Source organism: Octopus sinensis, linkage group LG3 (genome assembly GCF_006345805.1).
Source record: "Octopus sinensis linkage group LG3, ASM634580v1, whole genome shotgun sequence".
NCBI lineage: Eukaryota > Metazoa > Mollusca > Cephalopoda > Octopoda > Octopodidae > Octopus > Octopus sinensis.
Window position 1 is genome coordinate 169,803,330 of NC_042999.1, and position 22,027 is coordinate 169,825,356.

The 22,027-nt window shown below is 36.8% G+C and overlaps 1 protein-coding gene and 1 long non-coding RNA gene across 2 annotated transcripts in view; one reads left to right on the top strand and one right to left on the bottom strand.

The window, feature by feature from the left end:
* Window positions 1–20,971, top strand: part of LOC115209929 — a 21,959-nt gene extending 988 nt beyond the window's left edge. The window contains exons 2-10 of the mRNA XM_029778536.2: window positions 4,034–4,120; window positions 7,609–7,738; window positions 10,763–10,826; window positions 13,354–13,437; window positions 17,063–17,208; window positions 18,502–18,642; window positions 19,795–19,831; window positions 20,480–20,664; window positions 20,775–20,971. Of these exons, the coding sequence (XP_029634396.1) occupies window positions 4,034–4,120; window positions 7,609–7,738; window positions 10,763–10,826; window positions 13,354–13,437; window positions 17,063–17,208; window positions 18,502–18,642; window positions 19,795–19,831; window positions 20,480–20,664; window positions 20,775–20,814 (914 nt within the window). The 3' untranslated portion in view covers window positions 20,815–20,971. The remainder of the gene's footprint in view (window positions 1–4,033; window positions 4,121–7,608; window positions 7,739–10,762; window positions 10,827–13,353; window positions 13,438–17,062; window positions 17,209–18,501; window positions 18,643–19,794; window positions 19,832–20,479; window positions 20,665–20,774) is intronic.
* Window positions 2,138–15,298, bottom strand: LOC118762672. Its single transcript, XR_004998439.1, has 3 exons — window positions 15,287–15,298; window positions 6,498–6,507; window positions 2,138–2,230 (listed from the first exon to the last, which is right to left on the bottom strand). It is a non-coding gene; the product is annotated as an uncharacterized LOC118762672 (long non-coding RNA).
* Window positions 20,972–22,027: the final 1,056 nt, after the last annotated feature.

A 22,027-nucleotide genomic window follows, 5' to 3' on the forward strand; every position in this document is an offset into this window, starting at 1 on the left:
ATTCCTCAAATGCAGATGTTAAAAAATGAATATTTTATACAGTGGACGTAAACAATTTATAGAAAGCATTAAAAAAAACCTATAACATAAATTTGGTAGGTAATTTACGGCATAGCCTAATTATGTAACACCAAATATACGCTTAAGAATTAAGAATGGCATAATTGAAACGTTGTCTACTCGATCAGGGTTGATCTGAGACTAAATATTAAAAACAACGTTGGGGACAAGAACTTCAGGGTCGATATAAAGACCTTCACTAGGGAACAAAAAATAGTAAACCAGCCTGGTGGGTACAAACAAGTGTGTGGAAAACGAATATGAAAAAAGAAAATGCATGGGAGGGGACTTTCAGAAAATTCACAAAATCCGATTTTTCTGTCACAAATTCGGGTAAAATGGATATATATTGATTTTTTAAAACGGAATCCCACGTTTTTGGTTATGGAGGATCCGATTCTGAAAAAAAAAAAAAAATTCAAAAATCGCGAGTGGCTGTGTGGTAAGTAGCTTACTCATGGTTCTAGGTTCAGTCCCACTGCGTGGCACCTTGGGCAAGTGTCTTCTACTATAGCCTCGGGCCGACCAAAGCCTTGTGAATGGATTTGGTAGACGGAAACTGAAAGAAGCCTGTCGTGTATATGTATATGTGTGTGTATATGTTTGTGTGTCTGTGTTTGTCCCCCCAACATCGTTTGACAACCGATGCTGGTGTGTTTACGTCCTGTAACTTAGCGGTTCGGCAAAAGTGACCGAAAGAAAAAGTACTAGGCTTTCAAAGAATAAGTTCTAGGGTCGATTTGTTCGAATAAAGGCAGTGCTCCTGCATGGCCGCAGTCAAATGACTGAAACGAGTAAAAGAGTATGTTATCGCAGTTTTGTGAGATTTGGCTGTTATTTCTAGCATGTGGATAGCTTGAAGGCCTGAGGGTATATATATATATATATTTCTTGTTGAAAAATTGAAATTTTACTTACAAATTTATTTTCAGAATCGTAATCTTCGTACTTTTCTACGTATTTCGCAAAAAAAAAAAAATATTTTAAGTTTCAAAAAAAGAAAAAAACCACTTTTATTTCACATGAATTACTTTGTCATATTCCTGCGGGAAATTATTCTGAAAGAAATCTTTGCAGAAAAGTGAATAGATTGATTGCATTATGTTATCAAAGTCTTGTGAGATTTGGCTGTTATTTCTAGCATGTGGATAGCCTGCTTGAAGGCCTGAGGGTATATATATATATATACCGGAGTAAACACATAAATGTGAAACATATATATATATATTGAAAAAATTGAAATTTTACAAACCAAATTTTTTTTTCAGAATCGTAATCTAATTTTTCTATGTATTTCACAAAAAAAAAAAAAAATTCCGGGTGGGGGTGGTTATTGAAATTTTGAAAATACGATTTTTTGAAAAAAATTTTTTCAGAATTGGATCCTCCATAACCAAAAACATGGGATTCCGTAAAAACAAAAATCAATATATATCCATTTTACCTGAAGTTATGACAGAAAAATCGGATCTTGTGAATTTTCCAAAAGTCCCCACCCCCCAGGGTCGTCATTTTTTTTTTTCATTTTCGTTTTCCACACACTTGTTTGTACACCCCCTCCCAGCTGGTTTATTATTTTTTCTTTTGTTCCCAGGTGAAGGTCTTTACATTGACCGAACTTCCTAGTTACCTTGTCTACTTATGAGATCCACCTATCTCAACTTTTGAAATGGAAGTTATTATTTAACACCAGGTCAACCCTGGTAGAGCAAACCTATAATTAAAGGCATTCAAATTATGGTTTTAGACAATATTATCTCCAAGTACACAAGTACACGGTGGGCTGAATCATCATCATCATCGTTTAACGTCCGCTTTCCATGCTAGCATGGGTTGGACGATTTTGACTGAGGGCTGGCGAACCAGATGGCTCCAATCTTGATCTGGCAGAGTTTCTACAGCTGGATGCCCTTCCTAATGCCAACCACTCCAAGAGTGTAGTGGGTGCTTTTTACGTGCCACTGGCATGGAGGCCAGTCAGGCGGCACTGGCAACAACTTTGCTCGAATCTTTTTACACGTGCCACCGGCACAGGTGCCAGTGAAGCAACATTTGTAACAATCATGCTCGAATACATCTAAAGCAAAATTTTTTCAGGGACCTTTAAAATACTATTGTAGATTCCCAATTTACTAATTTGTTGCGTGGACCCCAAAATCTTATATGGACCCTCAGGGTTAATACAGACCCCGGTTGAGAAACACTGCTGTTGAAGATCTCTCGTTAGTAATATTAATCATCTTTTATAGATAACTGGCCTTCAAGGAAAAGTTGTTTGCTATTTGTTTTTATGTTAGTCTGACAGAATTGAAAGAACCTGAGGATCATCCAGCTGGAGTGACAGCTTGTGTTGGTTGACCGCATGTCATAGGATCACAACGGATCAAAACTCAACTCAAGGAACCTTGTGACTGCCATCAACATAGGGGCTGTTGCTGTAGTCCGCTATAGTGCACCCATCCTGAAATGGACACAAGTGGAGATTAACCAACTTGATCGCACTACCTGGAAAGCAATGACAATGCATGGTGCCCTCCACCCTAAGGGGAATGTACACAGGCTCTATATAAAGAAGTGTAGAGGTAGACTTGGGCTGACTAGTGCACAGGAGTGCATCAACGTTGAAAGAAGGAAACAGCAAACAAGACCTGCTACAGTATGCTGCTAATGCAGAAGGATTTACCAAAAATGGACTTGAGACTGCTAATGAATTCCGATCATGAACAACCAATGAGAAAGAAGAAACCTTATTCCGCATGGAATTACATGGTCAGTTCCACCGTGAAATTAACAGCTTAAAAGACCAGGAAGCATCATAGAGGTGGCTCAGCAAGGTAGACCTAAAAGAAGAAGACTGAAAGCCTAATCATTGCTGCCCAGGACCAGGCATTGAATACCAACTCAGTGAGAAGGGATACATATCACACAAGTGCAACGAACCTTTGCAGAATGTGTGGGAAGAGGGTCGAAAGCGTGACTCACTTTGTTAGTGCTTGTGAGAGTCTTGTGCAGAAAGAGTACAAGTGCAGACATGACAAGGTAGCCCAAAACCTTCACTGGCTACCATGCTGGAGGTATGGATACGAGGTAATAGGTGCTTGGTACCGACATACACTGGAAAAGGTAATGGACGTAAAGGGGAAGGCAAAAATCCTCAGGGACTTTGACTTCCAGACAAGGAGCACCGAAGGCCAGGTATAGTAACCTTTAGGGGGGACAAACAAGAGTGAGTGCCTAATCTGGCAGTGCCAGGAGATCAACATATCATTGTGAAAGAAAGAGAAAAGATTGATAAATATGGAGACCAGAGAATTGAGATCGCCAAGATGAGGCAGCTACGAGAGTCAAATGTAAAGGTTGTCCCTATTGTCATTGGAGCATTGGGTTCAATACTACTCAACCTGAAGAAAGATCTGGAAGCTTTAGAAATAGCCTACAATCTGGGTGTATTGCAAAAATCGGCTTTACTTGGAACTGTACACATATTGCATAAAGCACTGTCTGTCTGATGTCCTTGTTGTGACACAGTCCCAGCCCCTGGTAGACATAATATCTTCTATCAACATCATCACAATATTGGATACTGTGCAATGTCTTAAGTAGTAATAATAATAATAATAATTTCAAAGTTTGGCACAAGGCCAGCAATTTTAGGGAGGAGTGTAAGTCAATTGCATCAACTAGTAATTATTTTATTGACCCCGAAAGGATGAAGGGTAAAATCGACCGTGTTGGAATTTGAACTCAGAATCTGAAGACAGACAAAATACCACTAAATGAAAAAATTAATTTATTTACATAATTTCTCAGAATTTCATATAATTTTTTTGAAAACTTTGTTCTAATGTCTTAATGGCTACCGTTAAAATTGTGTCACTTATGTATGATTCTGTTAATATAATTTTCTTCAGGAAAATGATAACTTCTCTTATTTTTATGAATGTTCCTAAAAATCTACATCTTGTGATTTCAGAAACAATTAAAACTTATACCACTGAGCTTGCAAATAATGTGACACCAGACAGATATCGGTGTATGATGAGAAAGCTACCTCAAACTGGTAAGAATATTTTGTATATATAATCAGACTTGCAGAGTCTCTTACCTGATATGTTTCAACATTTTGCTGGGTGAAAGTGAGTAATTCTAAAGAAATTTTACATATTTTTTCCAAAATGAATAAAATTTCAAAAGTCAAAAATAAAACCTATTTCACTGTTTCAATTGAGTGGCCTAGTAGCAACTTGGTAACCTCACTAGTGCCAGAATCACAAAAAGAAGAAAAAATGAAAAAAGTAAAGCACCCAGTACACTCTATTAAGTGACTGGTATTAGAAAGAGTATCCAGTCAAAAGTGGAGGCACAAAAGTGGTTAGAGCAGCGGACTTGCGGTTGAGGGATCGCAGGTTCGAATCTCAGACTGGGCAATGTGTGTGTTTATGAGCGAAACACCTAAGCTCCACGCAGCTCCAGCAGAAGGTAATGGCGAACTTCTGCTGACTCTTTCACCACAACTTTCTCTCACTCTTTCCTCCTGCATCTTGCAGCTCACCTGTGATGGACCGGTATCCCATTCAGGTGGGGAACCTTTACACCAAGGAAACTGCGAAACCGGCTCTTATGAGCCAGGCATGGCTCAAGAAAGAACAAACAATCCAATCAAAAATATCATGTCAGAGCAGACGTTAGTGGTCAATGCATTCCTTTGACTTAAACAGATGTTTTGATCCTATCAAACCATCCAGCTGATGGTAGTATGGAAGACAGATGTTAAACAATGATGATGATGTTATATACAATATATATATATATATACAACTGTAACCTACACCAGTGTCGCATAACCAGCCCACTCAAAAGTACCTTGGATCGTAGGGTGACCTGTTGAGTCAAGTACATCAACATCAATATCAAATGGAAATTGTAGTTGTGATCCCCATGTCGGTAGCACGTAATAAGCACCATCCAGACATGGCCAATGCCAGTGCCACTTTGACTGGCTTCTGTGCCGGTGGCTTGTAAAAACACCATCTGATCGGGGTCGATGCCAGCTCCTCCGGCCCCTGTGCCAGTGGCGCATAATAAGCACCCACTACACTCTCAGAGTGGTTGGCATTAGGAAGGGCATCCAGCTGTAGAAACTCTGCCAGATCAGATTGGATCCTTGTGCAGCCTCCTGGCTTCCCAGACCCCAGTCAAACCGTCCAACCCATGCCAGCATGGAAAAACGGGTGTTAAACGATGATGATGATAATGTGTAGAAGAGTCAACTTATGTATTGAAAATGAAGGACAATACTTTCAACACCTTATAAAGCTTTTTGAAGTCTTATAAAGTGTAATATATTATTCTGTAGTCTTATACCATCTCGTAAATATTTATTTTGCAACAAGATAGTTACTGTGGAGAGACTTTTTGAACACTCTGTGTGTGTGTGTATATATATATGTACACACACACATATATATATATATATATAAGAAGCATATATCTATATCCATCTGTCTCTATGTATGTATATATATATGTATATGTATGTATGTATGTATGTCTACTTCCGGTCTTTCAATATGTGACCTCGTGAGTACCGTTGGCGATTTTTTTCCTCTGTCTTCCCTTCTCTGGATCTTTCCTTTTATGTTTCCGATGAAGAGCTCCGCTCGAAACGTCAAACCCTCCTTCTTCCCTTCTTTCCTGAGCGTCCAATAATACTTTATTTGTTCCACGTCCTCGTGTTGTGTTTTTTTTGTTTTCTTGTTTGGATTAACTTTATATATATATATACATATATATATATATATATATATATATATATATATATATATATATATATACATATATATATACATAAAAATATTGTGTACATTAAGACACATCAAGAGGCTTCCAAATAGGAAAGCCTTGTGCCAAGGATTTCTTATTTGGAAGCCTCTTCATGTGTTTTAATGTACACAATATTTTTATGTGGATAATATTTAGTCTATTGACTATTTTTTTTGTGCTAGGCCACTGGTAATAAGAATTTCTATAATTCTTATTACCCTAATATTATTTATGTTTATATGTATATATATATATATATATATATGATGGATTCTTTCAGTTTATGTCTACTCTATCCTCTCAAACTGTTTAATAACATACAAATGATCATATTAGAATTATCTCCCTTGTTTGTTGTTTTTTTTTAAAGATTTTAAACTTCTTCTTGAGGTGATTTTGACTCCTGATTGCTAGGATGATCTCAGGTAATTGAAGTTTGTCAACTCACCTGCATTGCATATGTGACAAATCCTACTGGTTTACAGCTTGATAATTATTAAATTGTTTAGTCACTTAACATTCTAAGTACACATCTTGTCAAGGTTGACTTAGCCTATCCTGTCATTTTCGTGTGTTAGTGAAGAGAAGTACTAAAGTTAAGACTAATTAATTACCTGGTTAGGACTACTACTCAACAGTGTCAACCATCAAGATCAAAAGAAAACCAAACTCTCTGTTAAACTGTATACTCTGGAACCAGTAAAGGATCCTCTCTGTGGTAACTCGATTTGCTAGAAATAACAGCTAAATCTCCCTCAAATTGCACTTTTACCATTTGAAGGCGATGACAAAGACTCGAGATATCTGGTGCCTTGCTGTATTCAAGAAGACCCATCCCCCACAGCAGAAGTGTCAAGGCCACTCTCCCTGATGAAGAGGATCAGCCTGCAAGGGCCCTGTGCTGATGCAGTGTAAAAGGCATTTGTGCTGGCTCTGTGTATAAGCGCTCATGTGGGTGCCACATTAAAAGCACCCAGCACACACTGTAAAGTGGTTGGCATGGGGCAGGAGATCCAGCTGTAAAAACCAAGCCAAATCAGATTGGAACCCGGTGCAGCTCTTAAGCTTGCTAGTTCTGGTCAAACCTTCCAACCCATGCCAGCATGGAAAATGGATATTAAAGGACAATGAGGATGTTAAAGGATGATCTTGAAAAATTAAATGACTTGGACATTGTAGTCATAAATTTATGAAAAAATTGGATGGATTAGTCACAATTGCACTGTCTTTAATTATAGATCTGTAACAACGACAAAAACAGTAATACTCTCAGAAAGAACCGAGAGTTTGGTAGAAATCATCATCATCACAGTTTAATGTCTATTTCTATGCTGGCATGGGTTATTTGGTTTGACAGGAGCTAACAAACCATAGGACCGAACCAAACTCCTCTCAAAAACTGTTGCCCTCTGTCAAAATTTAAAACCATTATTGAAGGTGGCTGAATCATTAGCATGCCAGGCCAAATGCTTAGTTGCATTTTGTCCAGCTTTGCATTCTGAGTTCCCCCGAGGTCAACTTTGCCTTTCATCTTTTTTGTTTTTTAGGGTTGATAAAATAAGTACCAGTTGAGTACTGGGGTCCATGTAATTGACCTCCCCCTCCCCCAAACTTGTTGGCCATGTGCCAAAATTTGAAATCATTATTATTATTGTTATTATTATTATTATTATTAACTTTGTACTATGTCAAAAAAAAAAAGGATCACCTTTTTTTGTTTCTCAGTTGTCCTGATAACCACCGCAGTGTTCAAACCAGAAGCTGACCATTGGTTTAAGAGAGGTTTAACCTGTAGTTCATTACTCAGTATTTCCCTTCACCCTCCTATTGTCTCATTCTGTTTACATAAACACAGGTAAGTGTCTTTCTTGCTTTTTTCTCTTCATATCTTTTTTGTGCTCCCATCATTTTCTTTCCCCAACCAGTCTTGGAAGCCTTGCTAAAAAGTCATGGGGCTTCATGCTTTTCTTCCTTTAACTAACCCTTTACAATTTTCTATTTTACATAGAAAAATGTGTGTGTGTGTGTGAGTGTATATATGTATATATACCGTATTTTCTGGTGTATAAGATGCTATTTTTTACCTGAAAAATTTAGTGTGTGGCTTATAGAAAGGTGTGTATTTTTCTAGGACTGACCATCTAGCTTTCTTGCCACGATTTGCTCTTTTGGTCTTTTTGGTCAGTTGTAATGAATCTTCTTCTTTGCGCCATGAATGGACCATGGTTTCATTTATGCTGCACTGCCTGGCTCTGGCTCTGTTATCATTTTCTTTTGCGTAGTTGATACGTTCTAACTTGAAAGCAGCTGTGTAACTCTTTCTCGGAAGCATTTTCAAACTATATACACGTCAACAATAAAAAAGCTAGCTGTGGACCTGTAGCTCTATAGATCCCTTAAACACTGGTATGATTTATGTGTGGATAAAAGCAAAATTTTCCCCAAAATTTGGCCCTTCGGCTTAAATAGCAATGCGTTTTGTTAACCAGAAAATATGGTTCTTTTCTACTTTTCCATTCTTCTCAAGTGTTAAACTAATACACCTGCTTCATGTTCCTTCACTTTGTCTTTTGCTTTCTGTAAATTTGAACTATATATATATATATATATAAATTCGATTAGAGTTTTATTAAACTCATGAAGGGATGGTTTCATCCAAGGAAATACTGGTTCAGTACCTTGTACTTTTGGGGAATTAATTTCCTTTATATAATAGGTATATATATATATATATATATATATATATATATATATATATATATATATAAACATTTAGTTTATATTCATATAAAAGAATAAATAAATAATTATATATATATATATATATATATAAACATTTAGTTTATATTCATATAAAAGAATAAATAAATAATTATATATATATATATATATATAAACATTTAGTTTATATTCATATAAAAGAATAAATAAATAATTATATATATATATATATACATATATATATATATATATACATATATATATATATACATTCATACATACATATATAAATAAATATATATATATTTAAAATATAAGAGTGTATATAATATTTTTATACACAAAGAGGAGACCATTGACAGGACTCCTTAAATGCTAAAAAGGCCAGTTAAAACCCAAACTATGAAAAAGATAATTCTAGTGTTATAACGGCATGCCTCATGAATTCTCTTTTTTGTGGTTTGGGTTTTAACTGGCCTTTTTAGCATGTAAGGAGTCCTGTCAATGGTCTCCTCTTTGTGTATAAAAATATTTTATACATTCTAACCATGCTAACCACTGGTAATAAATTATTTTAATTTATTACCCTCATATATATATCTTTCTTACCCTCATTGATGGCACTCTGTCGATTATGATGACGAGGGTTCCAGTTGATCTGATCAACGGAACAGCCTGCTCGTGGAATTAACGTGCAAGTGGCTGAGCATTCCACAGACACGTGCTCCCTTAATGTAGTTCTCGAGGATATTCAGCGTGACACAGAGTGTGACAAGGCTGGCTCCTTTGAAATACAGGTACAACAAAAAATGGGAAAAAAGAGTGAGAGAAAGTTGGGGTGAAAGAGTACAGCAGGGTTCATCCCCCCATCCTGCCGGAGCCTTGTCGAGCTTTAGGTGTTTTTGTTCAATAAACACTAACAATGCCCGGTCTGGGAATCGAAACCGCAATCCTAAGACCGCGAGTCCACTGTCCTAACTACTGATATATATATATAGATCTTTCTTACCCTCATATATATATATATATATATATATATATATATATATATATATAAAAGAGTAAATCCCAAAAATCGAAGACAAATGCAAGAAAAAGTGTTAGCTGATGCTCAGGGAAGGAAAGAAAGATATATATATATAGGTAAGTAGTCCACATTACTCTGTAAGGAGCATGGGGCCAGTTTCTCAGGTGTATATATTCTTACCTGGATGGGAAACCAGTCTGTTGTAGGATTTTTCCAGCTGAGTAGACTGGAACAATGTGAAATGAAGTGAATCCAACACATTATTGCCCAGTTCAGGACTGGAAACCACAACCTTATGATAATGCACCCAACACCCTAACCACTAAGCCACATGTTTCTGCGTGTGTCTATGTGATGTGTGTTTGAGTAATGTATTATGTAGTGTCTAAGCACGTATGTGTATTTGTATGTGTGTATATGAGTTGTGGAGGCGCAATGGCCCAGTGGTTAGGGCAGTGGACTTGCGGTTGTAGGATCGTGGTTTCGATACCCAGACTGGGCGTTGTGAGTGTTTATTGAGTGAAAGCACTTAAAGCTCCACGAGGCTCCTTCCTTCTTGAGCCATGTCTGGCTCGTAAGGGCCGGTTTCCTGGTTTCCTTGGCGTATAGGTTCCCCACCTGGACGGGACGCCAGTCCATTGCAGATGAGCTGCAAGATGCAGGAGGAAAGAGTGAGAGAAAGTTGTGGCGAAAGAGTCAGCAGAAGTTCACCATTACCTTCTGCTGGAGCCGCGTGGAGCTTAGGTGTTTTGCTCATAAACACACACATTGCCTGGTCTGAGATTCGAACCCACAATCCCTTGACTGCGAGTCTGCTGCTCTAACCACTAGGCCATGTGCCTTCACCATGAGGCTCCAGCAGAGGGTGGTGGCGATCCCTGCTGTACTCTTTTGCCACAACTTTCTCTCACTCTTTCTTCTGTTGGCCTGCTCGCTTAGCCAGAGGGGTGGCGTCATTTGAAGGCTAAAACAATATGAACCGCATTGTGACCAGTGATGTGTAGCAACATCTGATGGTCTGGTCGGCCACGGTGATCATGGTGTATGAGTTATTTGCATGTGTGTGTATGAATATATGTGTTCATATTATTCTAATGAAATTTTGATGATACACTTTTCTTCTAATTTCAGTCAAATATCAAAACTTCTTCGTCAAAGTCAACAATTTGCTGTCAATTTTATAGGAGAACATCAGGTTAGAGAAATGATATCTACTGACTTTAAAATCTTTATGAGTGGCACGTAGTCCCCTTAGGTCTGGAGAGCAGTAACTTCATCTATAAGACTTTGTAGGAATATTAACTCTTTTGTTACCATATTGCTATCAAGATTACACTGTCACTGTTGCAATTAATTTTGAAAATAAAGCAGAATTTACTGAAATAATTCTGTTGTCATTAAGCTGGTGTTTGCAACATAAAAAGAAATTTTGGTGGAACATTTATATTTAAAACGCTTTAAACAGGAAGTTTGTATCATAGAGCCAAGGGTTGTCTCAGGTGGGTTTGTACTAAAACTGTTAAATTAACCCCACTATGCAGCTGGTACTTTATTTTATTGATTCCAAAAGGATGAAAGTCAAAGATGACCTCAGTGAGATTTCAACTCAGAATTTGAAGGACTGTTATAAATTACCACAAGCATCTTGTCTGATGTTGTCCATCTTCTGCCTATACTGAGTAAAGGCTGAGAAAAAAGGATCAAAAGTGTTTGCAGAGTTGATGTGTCTGTTAGCGCATTGGATAAGTAAGGAGACCAACTGATGCAGGCATTTTTTAAGATGGTAAATGATTCACCATTCAAATTCTTTCAAGTTATTATTGGATAGCTTTTCTGATGTGACCATTCTTCCACATCAGTGATTTATTGACAGCAAACCAAAAGTACTCAGGATTGACAATATTTCGATTGTGCTTCCTAATATAATTGTCAGATTATGTTACTATAGATAGGGTGTGAGATCTGGGGACTGTGTTGGTCAGATAAGCTGTTCAACTTCACTAGAATGTTCCTCATGCCATGCCATTGAGTAACAACTTTAGCTGTGTGAATTGGTGCATTATCATCCTGAAAAATTGCGTTTCCCTCCTGAAACAGTTCCGCAACCGTTGGATGAATTTGATCAGATAAAATGCTTAAATAGTCTTCACTAGTAATTCTGCCATGAAGGGAAACATTGGGCCGGCGGATTTCTAAGATATATTCCCCCAGATCATCACAGATCCTTCTCCATGTTTAACAGTTGGAAGAAGGCAGCCTGGGTCAAATGCTTCTTTTGGCTGTCTCCACATGTATACTTGGCTGTTGGTCGAAAATAAGGTAAAGGATGACTCGTCCAAGAAAATAACATTCTTCCACTGCTCTAGGGACCAATTCTGTAGGTTTTTACACCACTCTAAACGCTTGGCAACGTTTGTTTTTGAAAGTAGTGGTTTTCTGATTGCAGCCCTCCCATGAAATCCAGCTCCTGGTGAACAGTTTTTGTGAAAACTGGGTTCTCGAGGTGGTCATTAAGCTCTGTAGTAATTTTGGGGGCTGTACTTTTGTGATCCTTTTTAACAATTTGTGTATGAGTCCAACGGTCCCTATCTGAAAGTTTTGGTTTTCTTCTAGAGTTTTGTTTCGACAAGGAGGTTTTCCCCTCTTTCTCAAGGGCTGTCATTACTGTCGAGACAGTACTTCTTGATACACCAAACATTTCGGTTGTTTTCATTACGCTAGCACCTGCCATACAGGCACCAGCAATTTGACCTCTTTGAAAATCCGATAGATCTGTCATTTTAATGAATTTTAATTACCTTTTTCTGATGATATCTGAAAAGAAACGGCAATTTTAGCAAAACATATTAAGCAACACTAATAATAAATTAAAAAAAACCCCAAAAATAAACAGGCTTTTGATGGTTTTATAGATATTTCAAAATTAGGATGCTAGGTATTTCCATTATTTTGCCCAACCCCTGTATATATAAAATGCAGAAACTCACACACGCACATTCATGATATAAAGATTATTGATAGCACATACTTAATGTATGTATTTTGTTTAAATCCTTTTGGCTGCAGTATTTTGTCCAGGGAAAATCCCTATAAGGTATAAGTGTGTTAAAAAAACCCTGCATTCCTCAAAAGTAAGTGAAATAGATGAAGAATGATGGATATTGATATTTCACCTCATCAGTGCTATGTGCTCAAGTCACCCTTGAAACGAAGCTTGCTCTATGTTGTGTGTGCACGTGCAAATGTGTGACTGTTGATGTCTCATGGTTTTGGTTGAATGAGTGACATGGTGAATGAAGTTTACAGTCCTTGTTGACATCGTGACTGATCAAGACATTTTCAAAGTCCTGTGAAATATAAAATCTTTTCCTTGAAAAACATGTAAGGATTGGCAACAGGAAGAGTATCTGGCTGTAAAATACAACCTTAGCTTTTTCCTTTGTTCACCCCAGGCTAGTATGGCAAAATATGAACTACTGAATTTATGAACGCTGTCCACTTGTGTCCAAGGAAAACCATTTACATACAAAAAAAACATTACCATCAAATTTGAGTTTTTTTTGTTTTCTAATGTATTTTATACAGCAATTATAATAAATCTGACTTAACAATCATTTTGCTCACTGCACATTTTACACAGATATATTTTCCAGGATTTTAACATTATTTAAAAGTGCATATTGTATACAAATGACTATGGTATATCTTAATTTCTTTTACAGGTGAAATGTGCAGATATTTTTTCCACTCCACCACAACAAGATGAAGATCAGTTTTCAGGCGTGTCACACTATCTCACTAAAGAAGTAACTATCACTATATATATATATATTTGTTTTTGAAGTGTTTTGTCAAGCAGTAGGGTTAATTACTCAGTGGCGCCATTGTAAGAAAAAGCAATAGTTAAATCAGTGTTAATATGTTTGGTGTTGTGATCATCGAAAAGCTAATTGAAAATAATTATGCAGTACATAGGCACTGGCATGGCTTGCTTCTCGACCACATGGTTCTGTGTTTAGTATCATTGTGTGGCACACCTTGGGCAGGTGTCTTCTACTCTAGCTTCAGGCTGACCAAAACCTTGTGAGTGGATTTGGTAGATGGGAACTGAAAGAAGCCCATCACATATATATCATCATCATCGTTTAACGTCCGATTTCCATGCTGGATGGTTTGACTGAGGACTGGTGAGCCAGAAGGTTGCACCAGGCTCAGTCTGATATGGTAATGTTTCTACAGCTGGATGCCTTTCCTAACACCACATATATATATATATATATATATATTTGTGTGTGTTTGTCTCCCACCACTGCCTGATGACGGTTGTTGGTTTGTTATGTCCCCATCACCTATCAGTTCAGCAAAAGAGACTGATGGAATAAGTACCAGGTTTAAAAAACCAGTAAGCACTGGGGTCAGTTTGTTTGACTAAAAATTCTTCAAGGTGGTGCCCCAGCATGGCCACAGTCCAATGACTGAAACAAGTAAAAGAATAAAGAAAAGACAACATTGGCTCAATGACTAATGTTGTTTTGATCATTTCAGACATGTTTTGGTCTTATTGGATCTCCTCAGGAAAGCATAGACCTCACTGTACTTACTGAAATAGGAGAGATTAGCAATTATATAAAATATGCTAATTTCTCATACTTATTCATGTCCAATATTGTACATTTACCTAGGATTCTCTCATCACTACTTTGGCAAGAACACTGAAATGTATGTTTTACTGAGATGGTCTAATGAGACTGAAACATGTCTAGGATTCTCTCCCATACCTGATTAAATAATTAAAACAATATTGGTCATTGAATAAATGTTGCCTTAATTATTTCTAATTAAGTTTTTGAAACATACTACACTGGCTTAAAACTATGCCCAGGTCAATAAGGTGAGAACAATTAGGCTACAAGGCTCTCATCTGAATGGGATTAATCTCACCCACCACAGAATTAATCTCTGGCTGCCACTGGTACCCGTTTTCAGCTGGGTGGACTGGAGCAATGTAAAATGAAGGGCCTTTCTCAAAGCAGCAAGACATCTTCTGGTCTTATAATCACAATCACTATGTAACAATCATGAGCCTCACTCAAACTTAACATTACATATAGTATGCAGAATATGAGCCATTTTCTTTTGATCTTTAATTGAAATTTCTTTTCAGCTGGAGAAAGCAAAGAGAAAAAAACAAAAAAACAAAAAAAAAAACTAATGGCATTTGTTTGTAAATCTGAAACAAAGAAAGGAGATCATTTCTGGGAATGGCTCTGTGGTTAAGAAGCTTTCTTAGCAATCACATGCTTGTAGGTTCATCCCCACTGGGCAAGTGTCTTGTACGATAGACCTGCACTGACCAGTGCCTGGGGAATGAATTTGGGAGACAGTAACTGCGTGGAAGCTCCTCGTGTGTATATATATATATATATATAGTTAATCCAAACATGAAAGCACAAAAAAAACGTGAGGACGTGGAACAAATAAAGTATTATTGGACGCTCAGAAAAGAAGGAGGGTTTAACGTTTCGAGCAGAGCTCTTCGTCGGAAACATAGGAGAAGGAAAGATCCAGAGAAGGGAAGACAGAGGAGAAAAATCGCCAACGGTACACACGCGGTCACATTGTGTGTGTGTGCGTAAGTGTTTATTTCTCTGCTACTACCAGACAATTGAGGTTGGTTTGTTTACATCCCTGAATGTTAGTGGTTCAGCAAAAGAGACTGACGGAATAAATACTGAGGTTGCTTTTTGACTAAAACCCCTCAAGGTGTGCCTCAGCATGACCACAGTTCAATAAGTGAAACAACTAAACAATAAAAAAGATCAAATGAATTTCATGAAGTGAAATTATAAGTATAAAGAACTCTGATCTTTGTTTGCAGCTAAGAGACAACTCTGGACATGTTTCAGTCTATTAGACTTCATCAACATATAACCTACTGAAGGCTGCCTGATCAGTTAACGAAGATATGTCAAAATGTATTTATATTTCAGTGCATTAGGGAATTTAGTGAAAGCACATGACCTAAGGGTCAAGGTGTTTGGCCCCTGATTGCGTTCTTGAGAAAGGTGCTTTATTTCATGTTTGCTCCAGCCATAAGGACCAACAACAGCAACTAGATCAACTTTGTGATGAAATGGGCATCCTTTCCAGTGGGAGTCCTCAAGGGAAGGAGCAGCGATTGCCCATTTCTTTATTTTCTGTTGTAGAAAGGCTGTCACGATATCGTGACCTGTGACCTGTCTCATCATTTATAAGCCTTGATTTGATAAGAAATGAAATAAGGCATGTTTGTTGCTTAGCTCAAAGTCAACCCTGATTGAGCAGAACCAAGATAAAAGGCATTTCTGCCATGACTTCCCTGACTGCAGAAACTGTATGGAAGCTTGTTGTGTATATCTGTGTGTGTGTGTGTGAGTGCATGTGTGTGTGTGTGTGTGTGAGTGCATGTGTGTGTGTGTGAGTGCATGTGTGTGTGTGTGTGTGTGTGAGTGCATGTGTGGGTGTTTATTCCATTGCCACATCCTATTTACTCTCTCGTTACTCTTTTACTTGTTTCAGTCATTTGACTGTGGCCATGTTGGAGCACCGCCTTTAGTTGAGCAAATCAACCCCAGGACTTATTCTTTGTGAGCCCAGTACTTATTCTATTGGTCTCTTTTGCTGAACTGCTAAGTTACAGGGACGTAAACACACCAGTATCGGTTGTCAAACGATGTTGGGGGGACAAACACAGACACACAAACATAAATATATATATATACATATATACGACGGGCTTCTTTCAGTTTCCGTCTACCAAATCCACTCACAAGGCTTTGGTCCACCCGAGGCTACAGTAGAAGACACTTGTCCAAGGTGCCATGCAGTGGGACTGAACCCGGAACCATGTGGTTCGTAAGCAAGCTACTTACCACACAGCCACTCTTATATCTCTGTATCTTAGTGGTTCAGTAGAAGAGAATAATAGAATAAATACTAGGATTAATTTGTTTGGCTAAGACCCTTCAAGTGTGCCCCAGCATGGCCACAATCCCTTAACTGAAACAACTAAAAGATGAAAAAGATAAAATGAACTTCAAGAAATGAAATCTATCCTTTCCCTTTTTTAACACAGTAAAGGTTCTAATTTTGGGGATATTTAGCTGCTATTTCTACCATGTTAAATAGCCATGTAAAAGCTTCCTTTTTGTTGGTTATTATTTAGCTGATCATCAGGTTGTTCTGTCAGAGCTGACCTGTGATCAAAGACATTTGACATTCCACCCATGACCAACCAGTTATTTTTTTTTTATATCAGTGACTACACTGTCCAATGTATCTGTAATATTTATGTAAAATGATAGGATGTGACTCAAGGAAGGTTTGACTACTATTTCTGGTAAATCAAACAATATAGACGCCCCACATGGTGGTTAATATCTATATTTCCAGGGTCTTCCTGTCTTAAATGGAACACCTGCTTTGTTGTGCAAAGTCAACTGCATCCACAATGTTGAGGACCGTTGTGTTTGGTATGGGCAGGTTACAGAATTACTTGAGGAAAGTGGAGATAACAACCCAGTTCTGCACTACAACAGGTAACATAACATTACATATTTTCTATCACATCTATTTTGCTTTCGTTTCATTGTGTCATTTGTATCCCAAACTTCTATTAATTCTAGTTTACAATCAGTTACTTAAGAATAAGTTCTTAAACGTTAAGTGTTTAACTCTTTAGCATTTAAACCGGCCAAAATATTGTTTTATTTTGAAACCAACAAGATCCTCTCACATCTACTCTATGATGTCATTCTAGAAATAAAACCATAATTACTTCATCAAAATCTTGAAGCTACAAGATATTGCATGATTAATTCAAAACACTGTGAATAAATAAGCATCACATTTCAGAGAGTAATTTGAATGCTAATGGGTCATAAACACAAAGACCGTTAAATTCCTTTCTTGAAGTGACAAAATTTTCACTGTGCAACTGCAACCCCAACACTGACATAGTGCCATGGTTATTCTGCAATATCTTGTCTTAGTTCAAGTCACTAGGCATGGTTTAAGGGACAGGTGTGGCTTGAGATGCAGGCATAGCCCAAGGAAGAGGCATGTTGTGTGGTTAAGATGCTTGCTTCCTAAGCATATGGTTTGAGATTTAGTCCTACTGTGTGGTATCTTGAGCTAATGCTTTCCACTACAGCCCCAGGCCAACCAAACCCAAAGCTTTGTGAAAGAAGCTTGTATGTATGTATATATATATATATATAGGCGCAGGAGTGGCTGTGTGGTAAGTAGCTTGCTAACCAACCTCATGGTTCTGGGTTCAATCCCACTGCGTGGCATCTTGGGCAAGTGTCTTCTGCTATAGCCTCGGGCCGACCAAAGCCTTGTGAGTGGATTTGGTAGACAGAAACTGAAAGAAGCCCGTCGTATATATGTATATATATATATATATATGTGTGCGTGTGTGTTTGTCCCCCTAGCATTGCTTGACAACCGATGCTGGTGTGTCTATGTCCCCGTCACTTAGCGGTTCAGCAAAAGAGAATCAATAGAATAAGTACTGGGCTTACAAAAAGAATAAGTCCCGGGTCGAGTCGCTCGACTAAAGGCGGTGCTCCAGCATGGCCGCAGTCAAATGACTGAAACAAGTAAAAGAGAAAGAGAGAGAAAGATACCAATCCTATTTTTTATAATACTGTGTACTCATGTTATGAAGCAACACAGTATTGGTATAGCTGTTCTTTAATAAACAATATTTTTAAATCTTTACAAATGTAACATTTCATTCCTTTATCTTTTCTGTTTTCCTTACATTTAAATTAAAATATATCTTGTGAAAAAACAAAACAAAACATTCTAATAATATATTTTTCCAGGGCTTATCACAAAGTTGGTGCATTAATTAGTGCAACTGCTCCTCCTTCACATATCGCTCCAGATCGACTTACTAATTACCTTCATTTAATATGGTCTCAGGTAAAAGAACATGGTATACAGAATTCAGCTTATTGTATAAGGTAGGTTGTAATTTATTATGATCAATCAAATGTCCCCCCCCCCTTCCTTCTATAATACTGGCATCCTGCATGTTATGGAAGTATTGAATTCTTGAAAATTTTGTCACAGCATGGAATTCTAAACCACAAAATGTATTTCTCATTGATGTCCATGTAACATGGAAGCCAATGAAAAATAAATTTCATGTCACAACCAGATTTACAGGAAAGCAATCTTTCCATAATTTGGAAGTTGCTTGTGTATGAATGGTCTTGTTAGATCTGGCCTCACTACCTCCACCTTCCGTTTCCAGTGTGCAGAATGTTTTGTACCAAACACCTGTTTCCCATTATCATCAGGTAACCTCCGTAACTTCATAGGTATTTCTTACACAAATCAGATGTGTTTTGTAATGGTTATTTACTTTTGCTCCATGCCTTTCGTGGACATTGTACACCTTGATGGATGGATGGTTCTCTAATCACTTTCAGTGATGAGAATCCAATTATCTGTTCATTGGATTAATGTGTTAGGTGGTTGACCCTTTCACAGATATGTTGACCCTTAATGTAATTTTTAGCTAGAATCAACATGGCAGAAGGTGTGACAAGGCACTGAGTTACTGGTACAATCTATCTGACAAGCTCATTTAAAGTTCCAGTTCCTACACCGTTTCATTCACAAGTAATGGATTCAACTTGAGGTTATAGAAAATGACATTTGCTCAAGATTCCATGTGGTGGGTTTTGAACCCAGGACCTTGTGGTTGTGAAGTAAACTTCTTACCATTTGACCACAGTGCCTATGTTATAGATTCAATGCGAACTGAAGGGTAGCAAACCTTGATGTGTCGAAAACTAGGAGTTGTTTAGTTGTGACTGAATACATGTACAATCAAAGATGTTCCGACCTTGACAGTCCTGCCTTTAATTCAGACATACTGTATCTAAGACTCCATACCCTAATGTGTCATCCTTTGTGGTTCAACTGCTATTTCTAGCAATTTGTAGTGAATCCTTTCCTCGCTTGCAAATGCAGAGGTTGGTGGAGATGAAAGGTAAAACTACTGTAAACTTCATCATATTTTGAAGTTAAATGCAACACAATGCTCTTATGTATGACATGTATATTTATGGTAATAAATATATTTTGGTTTTATTTTTAATTTTCAGAGAAAGCTTGCAAAAGAATATTCCAATAAATGATTCTGTAAGTTACTAAGAATTTTCAAAATTTACTTTGTAAGACTGTTTCAAAGAAAAAAAAAAAAGAATTGTTGTTCTTTAGGATTCCATGACAAGATACTACCGTTAGTTGGTTCCTTTGTTACCAAATTTTTAATGAAAATGCATTCTATGAACTTCAGTTAATTTCTAAAATACTGGGTCATCCTATAATGTGGTTTTTTCAATTGCATGTACTAAAAGTCGGAGGGGGATGGACTAAATTACCTGCATCAATTTGCTATAAAAGCAGATAGTAATTTTATCTTGTGCTTATTCTTAGTGCAAATTTTGAAGAGTGCAGTTCAGTTTTAACAGTTATTTTTTCAAAGCTATAATGTTATCTTGGACATGCTAGAAACAACAGGTAAAGGACAGGATTTCTGAGATATCTTCCTTGTAAGTTTAAATCAAGTTTTGAAATTTGCTCATCACAAACAGGAACGATAGAATAGGAAAAGGTAATTTCCACAGGATTTGAGCTGTAATTTTGTGCACAGCAAGAAATAACATAATTCATATAGAACCGTGTGTGTGCCATAGTGAAAGTCCTTGAGACTGAAATTTTTAAGTCAGTAAGATATAGCTACTTTATAAAAATTAAATGTTTGTTATTACTTATATTGTTTTATAGAATTGGCATGAAACTGTGATCCAGTTTTATATAGACATGGTACAGAATGCTTTGAAAACTGAAACTGGCCATATTAACACTTTTGAAGAATTTCTTCTGAAAAATGAAGAATTTGTAAAACCACAAGAATTGCTATTTAAATATTACAGTGAAGATATTATATTGTCTGAAGAGTCTAGAAGAAGGTAAACATTTGTACTTTTTTTTATTCACAATCCCTTAGAAACGAAAGAGTCGATTTGCAATATTTCTTTTCTCCCTATAAAATTTCTTACGTATTTATGTCTATTTTCAGATATCTCTCACCAAACAAGAAGTCTCTTCCAGTATTATAGTTCTTCAATTTCAATATTGATTACTGTATTTATTTTGTATGGACAAAATAGAAAACAAAAACCCTGACAAGAAGCTTTCAATAAATGAAGGAAACCACTGTCATCACAGAAGGCGGCATTGTCAATGTCTTTGGTCTTACAGCTTGTTCTATTTTGTTGTAAAAAATATGGCAGGAATGAAATAATATTTCAATTTTAAACATTACAGATCTCTACAAATCAGTTGAATAGAATCAACAGACATATAATTCGAGTGTTTTTTCTTTTCGCTTTACCTCTGTATTCCCCGAGTCAACTTTTCAGTTTCACCATAGAAGTGCTCAGAGGTAAAAACGTGAGTTGTCTTAGTACAAGGTACACATTAGTTAATAATCATACTGTCAACTCATTTCATTTCTACCAATGGTTGAAGGTTTCCTGCAATTGTCTATGACCCTATATAGATTACATAGTCACTAATGGTATCTATTTTCTGTAAGATATTGTTCAACAAAACCCAGTAAGATTAGAAAGCAGGTTACATCTAGATTATTTATATACCATAGATTCAATTGATTTAAAAAGCTGGATGACTAATTGCTAGCATAACTAAAGATGTAGTATATTCCATGGAGATTTTTTTTACTAAATTCATAAAGTATTACATCTGACATAAAATATTGCAATAATAAATTTTAAAATATTGTTGTTTTCATTCAGAAAAATTTGCATTAACCTTTTAACATTTAAACCAGCTCTATCTAACCCAATATTCTATTTTATATTCAAACTGACTAGATCCAGCCTCTCACACCTACCCTACAATGTCATTCTAAAAACATCTACATCATCAAAATGATGAAGCTATGTGATAATGCATGGTTAATTCAAAACAATGTGAATAAATAAGCAATACATTTAAGAGAGAAATCTCAATGTTTCAGCATCAAATGCATGGAAGATGCTTTTTGCCAGATAGTTTCCCATTTCATTTCTGCACCTTGGATCACGTCAATGATTCTTTAGTACATAATCATTGATTGACCTCATCATTTAACTGAGGCTAAAGTACTCGTGCAACATCTTTGAAGAAATAAGATATAACATTACTCAGCTGCTCTTCTTCATAAAAAAACAAACAAAAAACAAGTCAGGTGATGAGAATAAAATGATAATTAGACCGTGACATGATCCATTTCAGTTGCTAGTAGATTAAATATACTCATACAGGTTT